An 11,326-nucleotide genomic window follows, 5' to 3' on the forward strand; every position below is an offset into this window, starting at 1 on the left:
ACTCAGTGATATGAGCTACTCAGTGTTAAACTACGTTATGTCTTTTTTTGAATTATAACTTTCTTGTTTTTAAAATAATTAAAGTCCTCTTTTTTTTCTTTTCTTTTATAAACAGCAGTATGTAATACTTTGTTTTATTTCATATATTATTTAAAAGATAACTTGGTCTTGAAATCTCAAAATCTAATTCAGAAAGCACGCCAATAGTTATAGATATACTAGATAATTAAAAGTATAGTTAATTATATTATACTTAGCTTTTAATACGACACTCACTATACTTCATTAGAAATCTATCATTGTTATTAACGTATTCTCTCATTTTAATATAATCTTGAATTTACTGATCATATTTTGATAAATTCGAATACATCTATTATCACCTTTACATCTTCATTAGTCAAGCGGCCTTCCTGGATTAACCAAGCGCCTTCTTCTCTTTTCGCGGCTTGAATTTCTTTCTTTTTTGTCGTGTGCACTGTATTAGAAATGCTTTTCGCTATACCCTGCGCCGGATATGCATAGAAACCAACGGCACCTCCAGAAATTTTCGATATCATACCTAAAGTACCTTTCCCAATGCCCTTAGCCACACCTAATGCACCCTCTTTCCTTCCACCTTTGTAGGGCTGCACAACTAAATCTGCCAATCCTCCAACTATCCCATAGCTAAAAGCCTTTCCGCCCGCAGCCATCCCACTCTTCCATCCTGTCACGTTTCCGCAGTCTTTAGCTTTATCACCATAGAAGCCAGGCATTGCACGCATCCCATCTGCCATTGCAAGAGGGACATTTACAAAAAATCCTTTACCAGTAGCAACGAACATTTTTCCGGCACTCTTCCCGGAAGCGCGAGCCATTAACCCAGCCGTACCTGATTTCTTATTATGTGAATTTGTAGAATGTATTGAGGAAGAGCTGCTCATGGCACCGTTGCCGCCTGGCAAGCTATGAGAGTCAGACACCTCAGGGTCTTGTTTGCTTAGACTCTCATCTACAATTTTGCGGCTTTTGTTTTGAGCTTGTGCTTTTTTGTACTCCTCGTAAGGTTTGGTGAAAACTCCTACTTGCGCTTGGACAATGTCTGTCGCTATTCCAATATAGGCAGAAGCCATTGCAGTGACAGGATCCCATCGTCGGTGCAAAATATCTATGTGTTTCGTTTCAAGTCTGAAAATTAGTAAAGAGCCACTTTCAGTATTGATTTGGGGGCCTTACAGCTTCACGTTCTCTTGATCAAGTCTGTTGTTTTCGAGTAGTATTTGCATAGCAAATTTCGAGAGCTTGATAGTCTTTTCCTTGTGCTTGTATCGCCAAGCTGCCGGCTTATCTGGCAACAAATCACAGCGAAGATCTTCAAGAGGTAAATTGGCATGAAAAGATCTTACAGCAGCCTTAACTCCATCTTCCTTCACCATCTTCGATGCTATTTTACCTGCCGCAATTGCAGCTTCTTTTGTTAGACAGAACTTCAAGCCTTCTACAAGGTTCTTGGTGTTAAGAGACTTGAAAGGTACTGGAGTCGGTCCGGCGCCTGCTGCATTAATCATTTCTCCCCAAAATGGTTGACTGTGATTAATCAGTGTTGCATTCTTGAAGATTCAAGTGTGAGGACCTACTCTCCGAAGAAGGGTACAACCATTGTAGGTCGTCCATTACTCAATCCGCATGCTGTCGTTCCTGCACCACCGTGGTGTACGACAGCCGATACATGCTGGAACAGCCATTCGTGGGGACAATCGTCAAGATAAAAGATGTCCTCAAAATCGGCTCCACCCAACTTACTCCAGCCTTTCGAGATAATTGCTCGGACACCAAGAGCATGAACAGCATCCAATAGAGTACCCGTCAAGGCTTCTGGATCGTCGATGACAATGCTACCAAAACCAATATATACAACCGGTGGTCCTCGCATTCGTAGGAATGCATCAAGCTCCGGCGGTGGGGTATATACCGGTGTATCCCGGAAGAAAAATCCGCAGACATCTATATGGGGTGGCCAGTCTATAGGCCTTGGGACGAGTGCAGGAGACCAACAATAGGTGAAGGGAATCTTGAGGGAGACTGCCAGCGTGGGTCCCTCAGAGTATGGTACATGTTCAAGGTCAATTCTCTCTCGAAAACTGTTTATAATATCTCCTAGACTATCCAAAAAAACGTCATTAGTTTTGTTTTGGCAATAGTATTTGATGCGAGATAAACCCACCCTTGCCATGTCATCCACTCTACCAGTAAGTAAGAAAGATAATTTCCAGTTCCGACATCGACACTGGATGTCTTTATATTTGCTAGTGGATGCGGAAATGCTGCTGTTGGTGACCAAGGCATAGTGAAACAGAGATGCAGTGGGATGCCGAGTGCTTGAGCGCAATGAACGTGTGCAAAACTTGGAGGATTGGCAATGATAGCATCAGCTACAAATGGCTCGGCAGATATCATATCAGGCTTAAAACAAGATCTCCAGCATCCTTCTAGCATCTCAGAAATCGTAGCTCTCTTTCGCTGGATTTCTCCACTTCTCAAAGTCTGCATGCTCGGAATCAAGCCTGGGTTTTTCACCATGAATGCCATCAACTCAGCTGGATTACCACCAATCGGATAGAATTCGAGATTCGCTTGTCGGACAAAGTCCTCGAATTGATCGTATGTTGCGATACGCACACGATGACCGTGCTTTTGGAGCTCATTGCCCAGAGCAATAAATGGCTGGACGTCACCCCTACTCCCCACTACTTGAATGACAATATTGAGCTTGACAGCCCATGGTCGATTCTCCCTGATTTCAGGTAATTTGGTGTCAAAATCAGTGTATGATGGAATATCTAGATATTTTGAAAGTCTCCTTGCAACATTTGATGTGAGATCGAGGTCGATACGCCCGTCGTCTACGGTATATTAGTATCCGACATACGCACGAAGGAATATCACATGGAGACCTGCCTCGAGCTTTTGTTGTTTGGGAGAAAAGTAAGGTATCGGACAGCGTTGCTTCTCCGTATGATGGTGGCGAATCTGCCTGGTTGTGTTCTTGCTCATATAACTTCGAGTCTGCCATATGTAAGTTTCTTGAAATACGATGTAGGAATATAGAGAAAAAAGAAGATTGAAAGCTGTTTATTATAATTTGATAGAGTTTTAAGGTTGGTTAAGATGAGTTCTTCTCCAATTCGAAGACCCAAGTTTCATCTTAGTATTGAAAAATTGTGAGGTCAGTTTGATGTTCGGCATTGATGTTTAGGATCAACAGAAACTGATTAAGGTGAGTGTCGTGAAAAGCTAGGCTTCTCTGTAATAGTTTTGATTAGGAAGGCTATTTGCGGGTCTAAGGAGGTACGACAATCGAGTTTTGGTATGTTACTACTATACGTTCTTTTTTCCGGAAGGAGATAAGCTGTACGAGCGGGATAGATAGGATCACTTGGCATCTGCACTTGTGTACAAGCGAATACGCGTGTTTGGATATCGCCCATACCCTTCGAGCCCCACTCGTGGCACGTCCCATAGTGGGAGCGACTGAGATGGCGACACGCTAATTGAGACTTAAACCTAATAAGGAATCATTGAAATCTAAATGCCGATACAGGCACACATTACCGAGCCTAGTCAAATCATACAATTTACACTTAATATAACATATAGTAAATTAAATACAATAATTACTTTTTCCTTATATTGTGTTAATAATTGATTTTGAAGTAATAAACTTCAAAATTTCTAAAAACATAATAGTTTAATTATAGAAAGTTTATAGAATTTGATCATATTATAAAAAGAAGAAAAAAGGTTGAAGTCGATTTTTCTTACAAGGAATGATTGAGTAGTACTTAATTTGGCTTGGTTTTTTTAGCGTGTCGCTATTTTAATCGCTCCCCCTACAATTAGGTGAAATACAAGGTGATTGGTGGCCCAGATGTACGTGAAGTAGTGCAAACTTTCTGAGCGCACAATGTCGCCCGACTTGAGCAAGCGCGGGGGGTCCGCGTATCGAGTTGTGGAGCATTGATCAAGGAGTAGTAGGGGCTATAAGCCAAGTTTAAGCTTAGAGCATTAACATGGACCTGGGATGTACACCGGCTGAAATGGTAAGCCTTGTAAAATACATTGAGCTATTCCCCTCAAATTTCGATTTCAACTTTCTTATAGTTTTATTTTTAGCTTTCAAGGCCTGGAAATTTCAGTACGAAGTAGGCTTTCAAGTAAGCTAAAAGTAGGGTTTAGTAGACTGGTATACTGAGATACACATTTACGATACCTCAGCCTGTTTGAATTGACCATATACATTTTCAAACGGTATGGTTTCTAATTGTTTATAGCCTTTGTTCATGAGGAAAAGCATGGCCGCATTCTAGTGTGTTTTATAATACTTACGCCTCTAACCTTCGTATAGGAGAGCTAGTTCTATTAATGAAATACATGTGTAGAGGTTCAATTCATGGTCAATAAGGTGATGGAACGAGACAAAATCGACCAATGCTTTCATCCTTCAGCTCTCCAGTATGGCCCTGACAAGGTAACTTGATCAAGTATACTGTCTTTACCCCTTACATCTAGCATATCGTTCTATATAATTTCAATTGCAAATTAATTGGTTAGTTATAAGTTATTAGTATTGTACATAAAGAACAAGTGGTACATTTGATGCTCTTCCTGATACATGTTGCATTCTCCCTCTGGGACACGGACAATCATGTTTGAACACGTGATAAGCACATCACGTTATATCCCATCTCACTTCATGATACACCACATTCGCGACCTGCGTGTGTAGAGTCGGATGATGGCTTGTTATGTATATATATATACCTTACGTAGTCTGTCTAACACATTCAAAATCTTCAGAGCATTTTTATTCATTTCGAATGAAACACTACTACTATGTCCCTGTAATAATAAAATTAATATTCAGAACGAAGAGAAATTTAATATAAATCGATATAAAAATATCTATTTCGTATAACTATTTTAATATTAAAGATTCTTTTATGACTAATAAAGTAATAAATATAATAAATATAATAAATTTATAGAAGCAAATGAAATAGAAATGTAATATATAATCATATATCTTTATAGCAGGTCATTTTCATATTTATAGATTTATAAAACTCCTTCTAATTAATCATAAATGATATATTGATGCTAGGGAAGAATTGTTTCGATCGATAAGAAGGTTAAATCGTTGTTCCGACTAATAAGAAGACTATATTGTTATAAAATAATTTCAATTCAATATATAATCTTTTGAAGATATATAAACTGATTATGAAAGAAATATTCTATTAAAGTTAGTTATATAATTTACAAATGTATTATTTTTATTATTCTCTAAACTCTAATTGTAAAGTTGTAGATTTATAAATATCTTATTATAAATCTAATCAGTTATAAAATCAAAATCTCAATACTCTTAATTAATAAACTATTAGGTTATATAAGCGAGGATTAGAAAGAAAATTAGGAAGAAAATTAGGATAAGAATTAGAAGATTTATAAGATTTAATTTCACTTTTAATATCTTTATATAAACTAGAAAGGAGAGATTAATAAAGTTTATAAACTATTATTATTATTATTTTTATTATTAATATAGTTTATTAGTATGTGACTTATATTAGTATATGACTCACTTCGAAAATCACCTAAATTAAGCTTTCTAAAATATTCATATTTTAATAACTAATTAATATTTCTTGAAAACAAAAGCATAATTAATAATATTAAGAATTCAAATATTCAAAAATGTAGTTTTTACTCTTATATTTTTATTATATCAAAAAAAGAAGAGAAATTGTTACAATTTTCATTACAAAAAAATCATTTTTATAATAACTATTATATAAAATTAGATTTCTAATAATTGATTAGAAATTCTTATTATCTATATAAATAATTATAATATTTTTTAAAAAAAACTAAATTATATTAATAAATAAAGAAAGTATATAGTTATATATAAGCGAATTTTATATGTGAATTAAATTATCCGCTTATTAATATAATCCGCTCGCTAATAAACTATATTATAAAATTCGTTTATACATAATCATACACTTTCTTCATTTAATAATATAATTTTACAAAATCTAAAAGTATGAAATTTAATTATATAATTATCATAAAAATTTAATTGTTTATTAGAAATTCGAATTGTTAAAGTAGTTATTAAAGGAATAACCTTTTTGTAACGAAAATCGTAACGATTTCCACTCTTTTTTAATAATATAATAAAAACATTTGCTTAAAAACTGAATTTCTAAAAGACTAAATTTTTATTATTATTTAAGATTCTTTTCTTTTTCGAAAATAATGATTAGTTATTAAAATAAGAATATTGAAAAAAGCCTAATTTTAGTGTATTTTCAAATGACTCACATGATGATAAACTACGTTATAGAAAAATATCAATCTTATTCTCCTTTTCCTTCTTTATTTCTTTCATTTTAAAGACTCATCTTTTTCAATTCCTAGAAAGAAATAACGAGATCCGCCAGCATCTGAAAAGAGTTTTAGAATAGCGGCTTCTTCGGTACATGCGGCCGCCGTATTCTAAACACTGTACCAAGGACTTTACTATGATATATGGAGTAAGTTATGTTACACCGCCTTTGTTTTGCCACCAATAGAATAATTCTGCCTTCACAAACTGATCCTAGCTAGCGAAGGCGGTGCGACATAACTTACTCCATATACTACCTAGGTATTTCCAGTAATAGTCGGCCGCTTGAAGATCCGTATTACAAATACGAAGAATATCATGAACGCGCTAACTTTCATCAAGCAAAAAACACTCTGGGATACCTATCCACTTATCTATATTCATTCCACATATGTTGAATAAAATACTCCATTCCCATGATGAAACTGAAAATCATCAACTGCCGACATTAGCATACGTAATCTCAAGCACACTGCCCCTTTTATGTACAATTGTAAACGAAGGGAAACAACTCGGATAGTTAAGAAAACTCGCATTCTATACGGATCCGAAACTCTATACGAGTCCGAAACTGCAACATTTTCGCGTATGCAGAAAGGGTACACAGCCTTCGAAGAAAATCTGTATACGGACTTGACACCATCCGCAACATCCATATCATAATGGATCATGTTGGTATCACCATGGGGATAGTGAAGTCAATATAATACTATAGTTCACACTATTGTAATATTGCTTAAGATTCTAAAAGCTAAGACTACAAAACCTATCCCGACAGATCAACTTGCTATATGGCGTTCTTACAAGAAGAGGCACCAATTTTATTAATGACGATGATCTGTCTACGTATGTGTAGCTCTCCCTTTATTTGGATGGAAGTGGGACCGACTCATTTCAAGGAAATGGAGAGTAATATTGTTAAGATACATGGCCCAATAATGTGGTTCTCAAATTTCTGTTCTAATTAATAGTTCATTATGCAAAGTGGCGACCGAAAAACTTAGTATCGTTCCATTTGAGCGGTGTAGTGACTTCTGTTGCTATGTATACTTCTTCAGTTCCATCTTTTCTATCGCTTTCCTGCCCACACTATTCACTTATCACCACGCATCATTCAAGATGTTATCCTCTCACCTATCCCATATCACTGCCCTCGCTCTCTCACTCCCAACTCTCATACTTGCCACTTGCAATTCTACCCAAACATGCAAAATCACACCTGCAGACGCCTCATGGCCTTCCTCTGCCGACTGGACAGCATTCAACACATCCATCTCCGGAACCCTCATCAAAACTCTTCCGCCGGCCTCTTCTTGCTACACTGGAAACCCATTTAACTCAACTCAAAATTGTTCTTCTGTCCAGACCAACTGGAATCTCGCCACATGGCAAGCCGAAACACCAGAAGGGATTGATTATCCCATCTATGCGAATAATTCCTGCCTCCCTACCGATGCAACTGGGTATCAAGATGGTAAGGGCTGTGATATAGGTGGCTCTCCAATTTATGTTGTAAACGCTACTACCGAGGATCATGTTTCTACAGCGATGAAATGGGCTACGGAAAGAAATATTCGAGTTGTGATCAAAGGTACTGGTCACGATCTAAATGGAAGGTTTGATCCCCCATTTCCTGATTTGTCCAATCCTACATAAGAGAAAGTGAACATCAAGCAAAAAATAAAGAAATAGCTAACCAAAAAATAAACTCTAGATCAAGCGGCGCCTACTCCCTCTCAATCTGGACCCATAATTTCCTTAAGCGAGAATTCAATCCTTCTTGGCCCATCCCAGGCTCCAATTCTACAGCCGACGTCCTCATTGCTGGAAGCGGAAACAATCTAAAACTTGTTTACACCGCCGCTGATGAGGCTGGAAAAACAATCGTAGGAGGTGATGCCAAAACTGTCGGTCTAGGCGGGTATCTCCAAGGAGGTGGCCACGGTCCCCTCTCAAGCCAATACGGACTCGGCGCCGATCAAATTTACCAAGCAACTGTTATTATACCCTCAGGCGAAATTTTGACCGTGAACGCAGAGCAAAATCCTGACCTTCTCTGGGCCATTCGAGGAGGCGGCCCTGGTACATATGGTGTCGTGACTGAATACGTTTTGCAAGCACATCCTGCTGTCTCTTTTGTTTCAGTTGTAAAACTCGAGGTAACTCCTCTCGGCTCCGAAAACGATACCACCACTGCATCAGCAGCTTGGAATGCTCTCGCAATCTTATTTCAAAATTTCCCAGATCTAATGGACAACGGTCTCGCGGGCCAGCTGACTGCTGCTACTGGCTACTTGGCGCAAGCTTTCTCCGGTTCAGAATCTACACCCCCTGGTGTATACTTCTCACAAGTATTCTACGGATACAATACTAGCACCTCCGAAATGGCCACACTCATCTCCCCTCTAATTGAAAAAATGGGAGATATATCTAATGGATCACTTTCTATTAATTACACAGTCACAGCTGTTTACGATAGTTATCTTGACTTCTTCTATGGTAACAACCCTGGCGAAGAAGCAGCTGGACAAGTTTCTTTCCTTTCTACTCATTTACTGGGGCGTGCGCAACTCTCTGATCTTCCAATGGAAACACTATCTGGATACTTGCAACGCGCGCTAGCAACTGAGAGCGGGGGAGGAACCGAAATGATAGTTGGCTTGCAAGGAGGACCTGGTCCGGCTCGCGTTCCGGAAAATATGCGTGGTTCGCTGAATCCAGTTTGGAGAGAGACATATTTGCACGTCATTACGCTTGGTGCAACAGTTGATACTACTTTGACAGCCAAGAAATCACTTGCCCAGGCAGCAGAATGGATGCAGCAGAATAAAGAAGAATTATGGAGAGAATGGGCACCAGACATGGGTGCATATATTAATGAGGGAAATCCTTATAATACTGAGTGGAAACACGATTTCTTTGGGATAAGCTACGATCGATTGGCTGAAATTAAGAAGAAATACGATCCTACCGGGAGTTTGTACATATTGGCGGGTGTAGGAAGTGATGAGTGGGATTATGATCTTGATACAGGGAAATTGTGTCGCGTTTGAGAGAAGGTCGTAGTGTTGAAGGGAAGAATAATGTTTTTCTATGGTTGACATTTTGAAGGGAAGAAGATTTCTTTTTTATTGTTGATATTTTGAACATGGTCTTTCAGGCCTAGGTTGAGTGTATTATCGTTGGTGCTGTTATTAATAAAAGGGCGGTTTAAATTGGTTAAATAAATTTCAATGAGCATTCCACGTTTTTAAACAGGTTTGAATAATATTTGGTTTTTTGTTAATGACCTATTTAAAATACTGAACATACTTCGTAAGGTGTCTATGCATAAGATATATAGCAAAAAGGTGTCGGCAACCATCACTCAATCTACATATGAAAATACATACACAACGCCTCCCTCTCTAAACTGAGATAAAATGCCATACAGTATTAGATTTTTCAGTATTGATTATTAGTATTTCATATCTCTCAGTATAATCAAGGTACAATACCAGGGCACAGATAATAATCGCCCGAGATTTTCCCGGATTTCAGTCTCAACTACAAACTATTCAATCCTTATTATTAAATCAATTATTCAATATTATATTTTAAGTCTTTAATAATCTCTTTATTTATATATATATATTAATATAATAGAATTCTATAAAAATAGTTCAATTAGATCTTTTAGTATTTAATATATTAGCTCTTTATTGTGATATAAACTTCAATTCTATTTTCTATATTATTTTTTAAATTTATAAATAATTTATTATTTAATATAACATAGTTTATTAATGCGTGCATCATATCAGTGCGTGTATCACTTTTACCTCAATTTATATTCTTCAATCTCAATACGCAATTTATTAATTATTTATTATATAATCGAATAATAAAGAAGGGAGAATACTTTTAACTATCGAAGTTATTAAAAAAGATAAAAAGCTTTCGATTTGAAAGGTTATTAAACTATATAATATTATATTTACAATATTTATTTAAAAAATGAATAAAACAACTTTTGCAATTGAATTTTGATTATAGAATTTGAAACTTACTAAAATAAAAAAGCAAATGATTATTTTATATATTTTTAATATAAATTCAAAAAGTTTTCCTTTTAAATTTAAAAAGATAAAAGATATAGCGAATCATATTCTCGAATCAAAAAAAAGAAAAACTATTGGAAAGCTTTAGATATATCGATTTATAAAACGATATAAAGAATTAAAGATGTGTTTTAATTGTATTTATAACTTTCAAAAAGCTTTTTATAAGAATTCTAAATTCTTTGAAAAGTAATTTCGATTAATTGTAAATATATAAATAAAATATAATATTTTGAATAAAGATTTCTATAATTTTAATAAAATAGATTTTATAATAGGAATTATATATATAACAATAATTATTATTAATATAATTAAACAATCAAAAATAAACTATAATAATAATATATAAGAATAAAGAAAATAAAACTATTACCTTATTTCTAATAATTCAAAAACAGATTCATTTTTTCAATTAGTATATTAAAATTAATTTTCTTATAAATTGAATTATTAAATTTATATTTAATAAATAAATAAATAATAAAACAAATTTAAAATGATTGAAATATTTTAATAAATATATTAAAAATCAAAGAAAAAGCAAATATCGAATATTAATATTAAATAAATATAAAAATTATAAATCAATAGTTTTTTAAATATATTATAAAAAGAATAATATTATATATTTATATTTATTATTGTATTCAAATTATTTAATTCCATTATTTAATATTAATTATTTTAATAATCTAAAATATTTATATAATAATTAAATTATTAGATTCATTAAAATATATATCAATTATATTTCAAAAATTGAATTCTTTATAGTTTTTAAAATTGT

At 34.8% G+C, this 11,326-nt stretch overlaps 2 protein-coding genes across 2 annotated transcripts; one reads left to right on the top strand and one right to left on the bottom strand.

Moving 5' to 3' along the window:
* Positions 1-300: 300 nt before the first annotated feature.
* Positions 301-3,323, bottom strand: BCIN_16g00005 (hypothetical protein). Its single transcript, XM_024697755.1, has 5 exons — positions 2,941-3,323; positions 2,207-2,885; positions 1,620-2,144; positions 1,219-1,569; positions 301-1,170 (listed from the first exon to the last, which is right to left on the bottom strand). The coding sequence occupies exons 1-5, from the start codon at positions 3,053-3,055 to the stop codon at positions 348-350; spliced, it is 2,493 nt and encodes an 830-aa protein (XP_024553571.1). The 5' UTR covers positions 3,056-3,323; the 3' UTR covers positions 301-347.
* Positions 3,324-7,311: 3,988 nt separating this feature from the next.
* On the top strand, positions 7,312-9,680 carry BCIN_16g00006 (hypothetical protein). Its single transcript, XM_024697756.1, has 2 exons — positions 7,312-8,052; positions 8,151-9,680. Exons 1-2 carry the CDS (start codon positions 7,556-7,558, stop codon positions 9,487-9,489), a joined length of 1,836 nt encoding a protein of 611 aa, XP_024553572.1. The 5' UTR covers positions 7,312-7,555; the 3' UTR covers positions 9,490-9,680.
* Positions 9,681-11,326: the final 1,646 nt, after the last annotated feature.

The sequence above is a fragment of the Botrytis cinerea genome, chromosome 16, assembly GCF_000143535.2.
Source record: "Botrytis cinerea B05.10 chromosome 16, complete sequence".
Lineage (NCBI taxonomy): Eukaryota > Fungi > Ascomycota > Leotiomycetes > Helotiales > Sclerotiniaceae > Botrytis > Botrytis cinerea.

Coding starts and splice junctions, on each gene's coding strand:
- BCIN_16g00006 (XM_024697756.1), top strand. CDS start 7,556: ATGTTATCCTCTCACCTATCCCATATCACTGCCCTCGCTCTCTCACTC. Junction 8,053..8,150: donor GGTCACGATCTAAATGGAAG/GTTTGATCCCCC, acceptor AATAAACTCTAG/ATCAAGCGGCGCCTACTCCC.
- BCIN_16g00005 (XM_024697755.1), bottom strand. CDS start 3,055: ATGGCAGACTCGAAGTTATATGAGCAAGAACACAACCAGGCAGATTCG. Junction 2,886..2,940: donor CCAAACAACAAAAGCTCGAG/GCAGGTCTCCAT, acceptor AATATACCGTAG/ACGACGGGCGTATCGACCTC. Junction 1,570..1,619: donor GTTGTACCCTTCTTCGGAGA/GTAGGTCCTCAC, acceptor GATTAATCACAG/TCAACCATTTTGGGGAGAAA.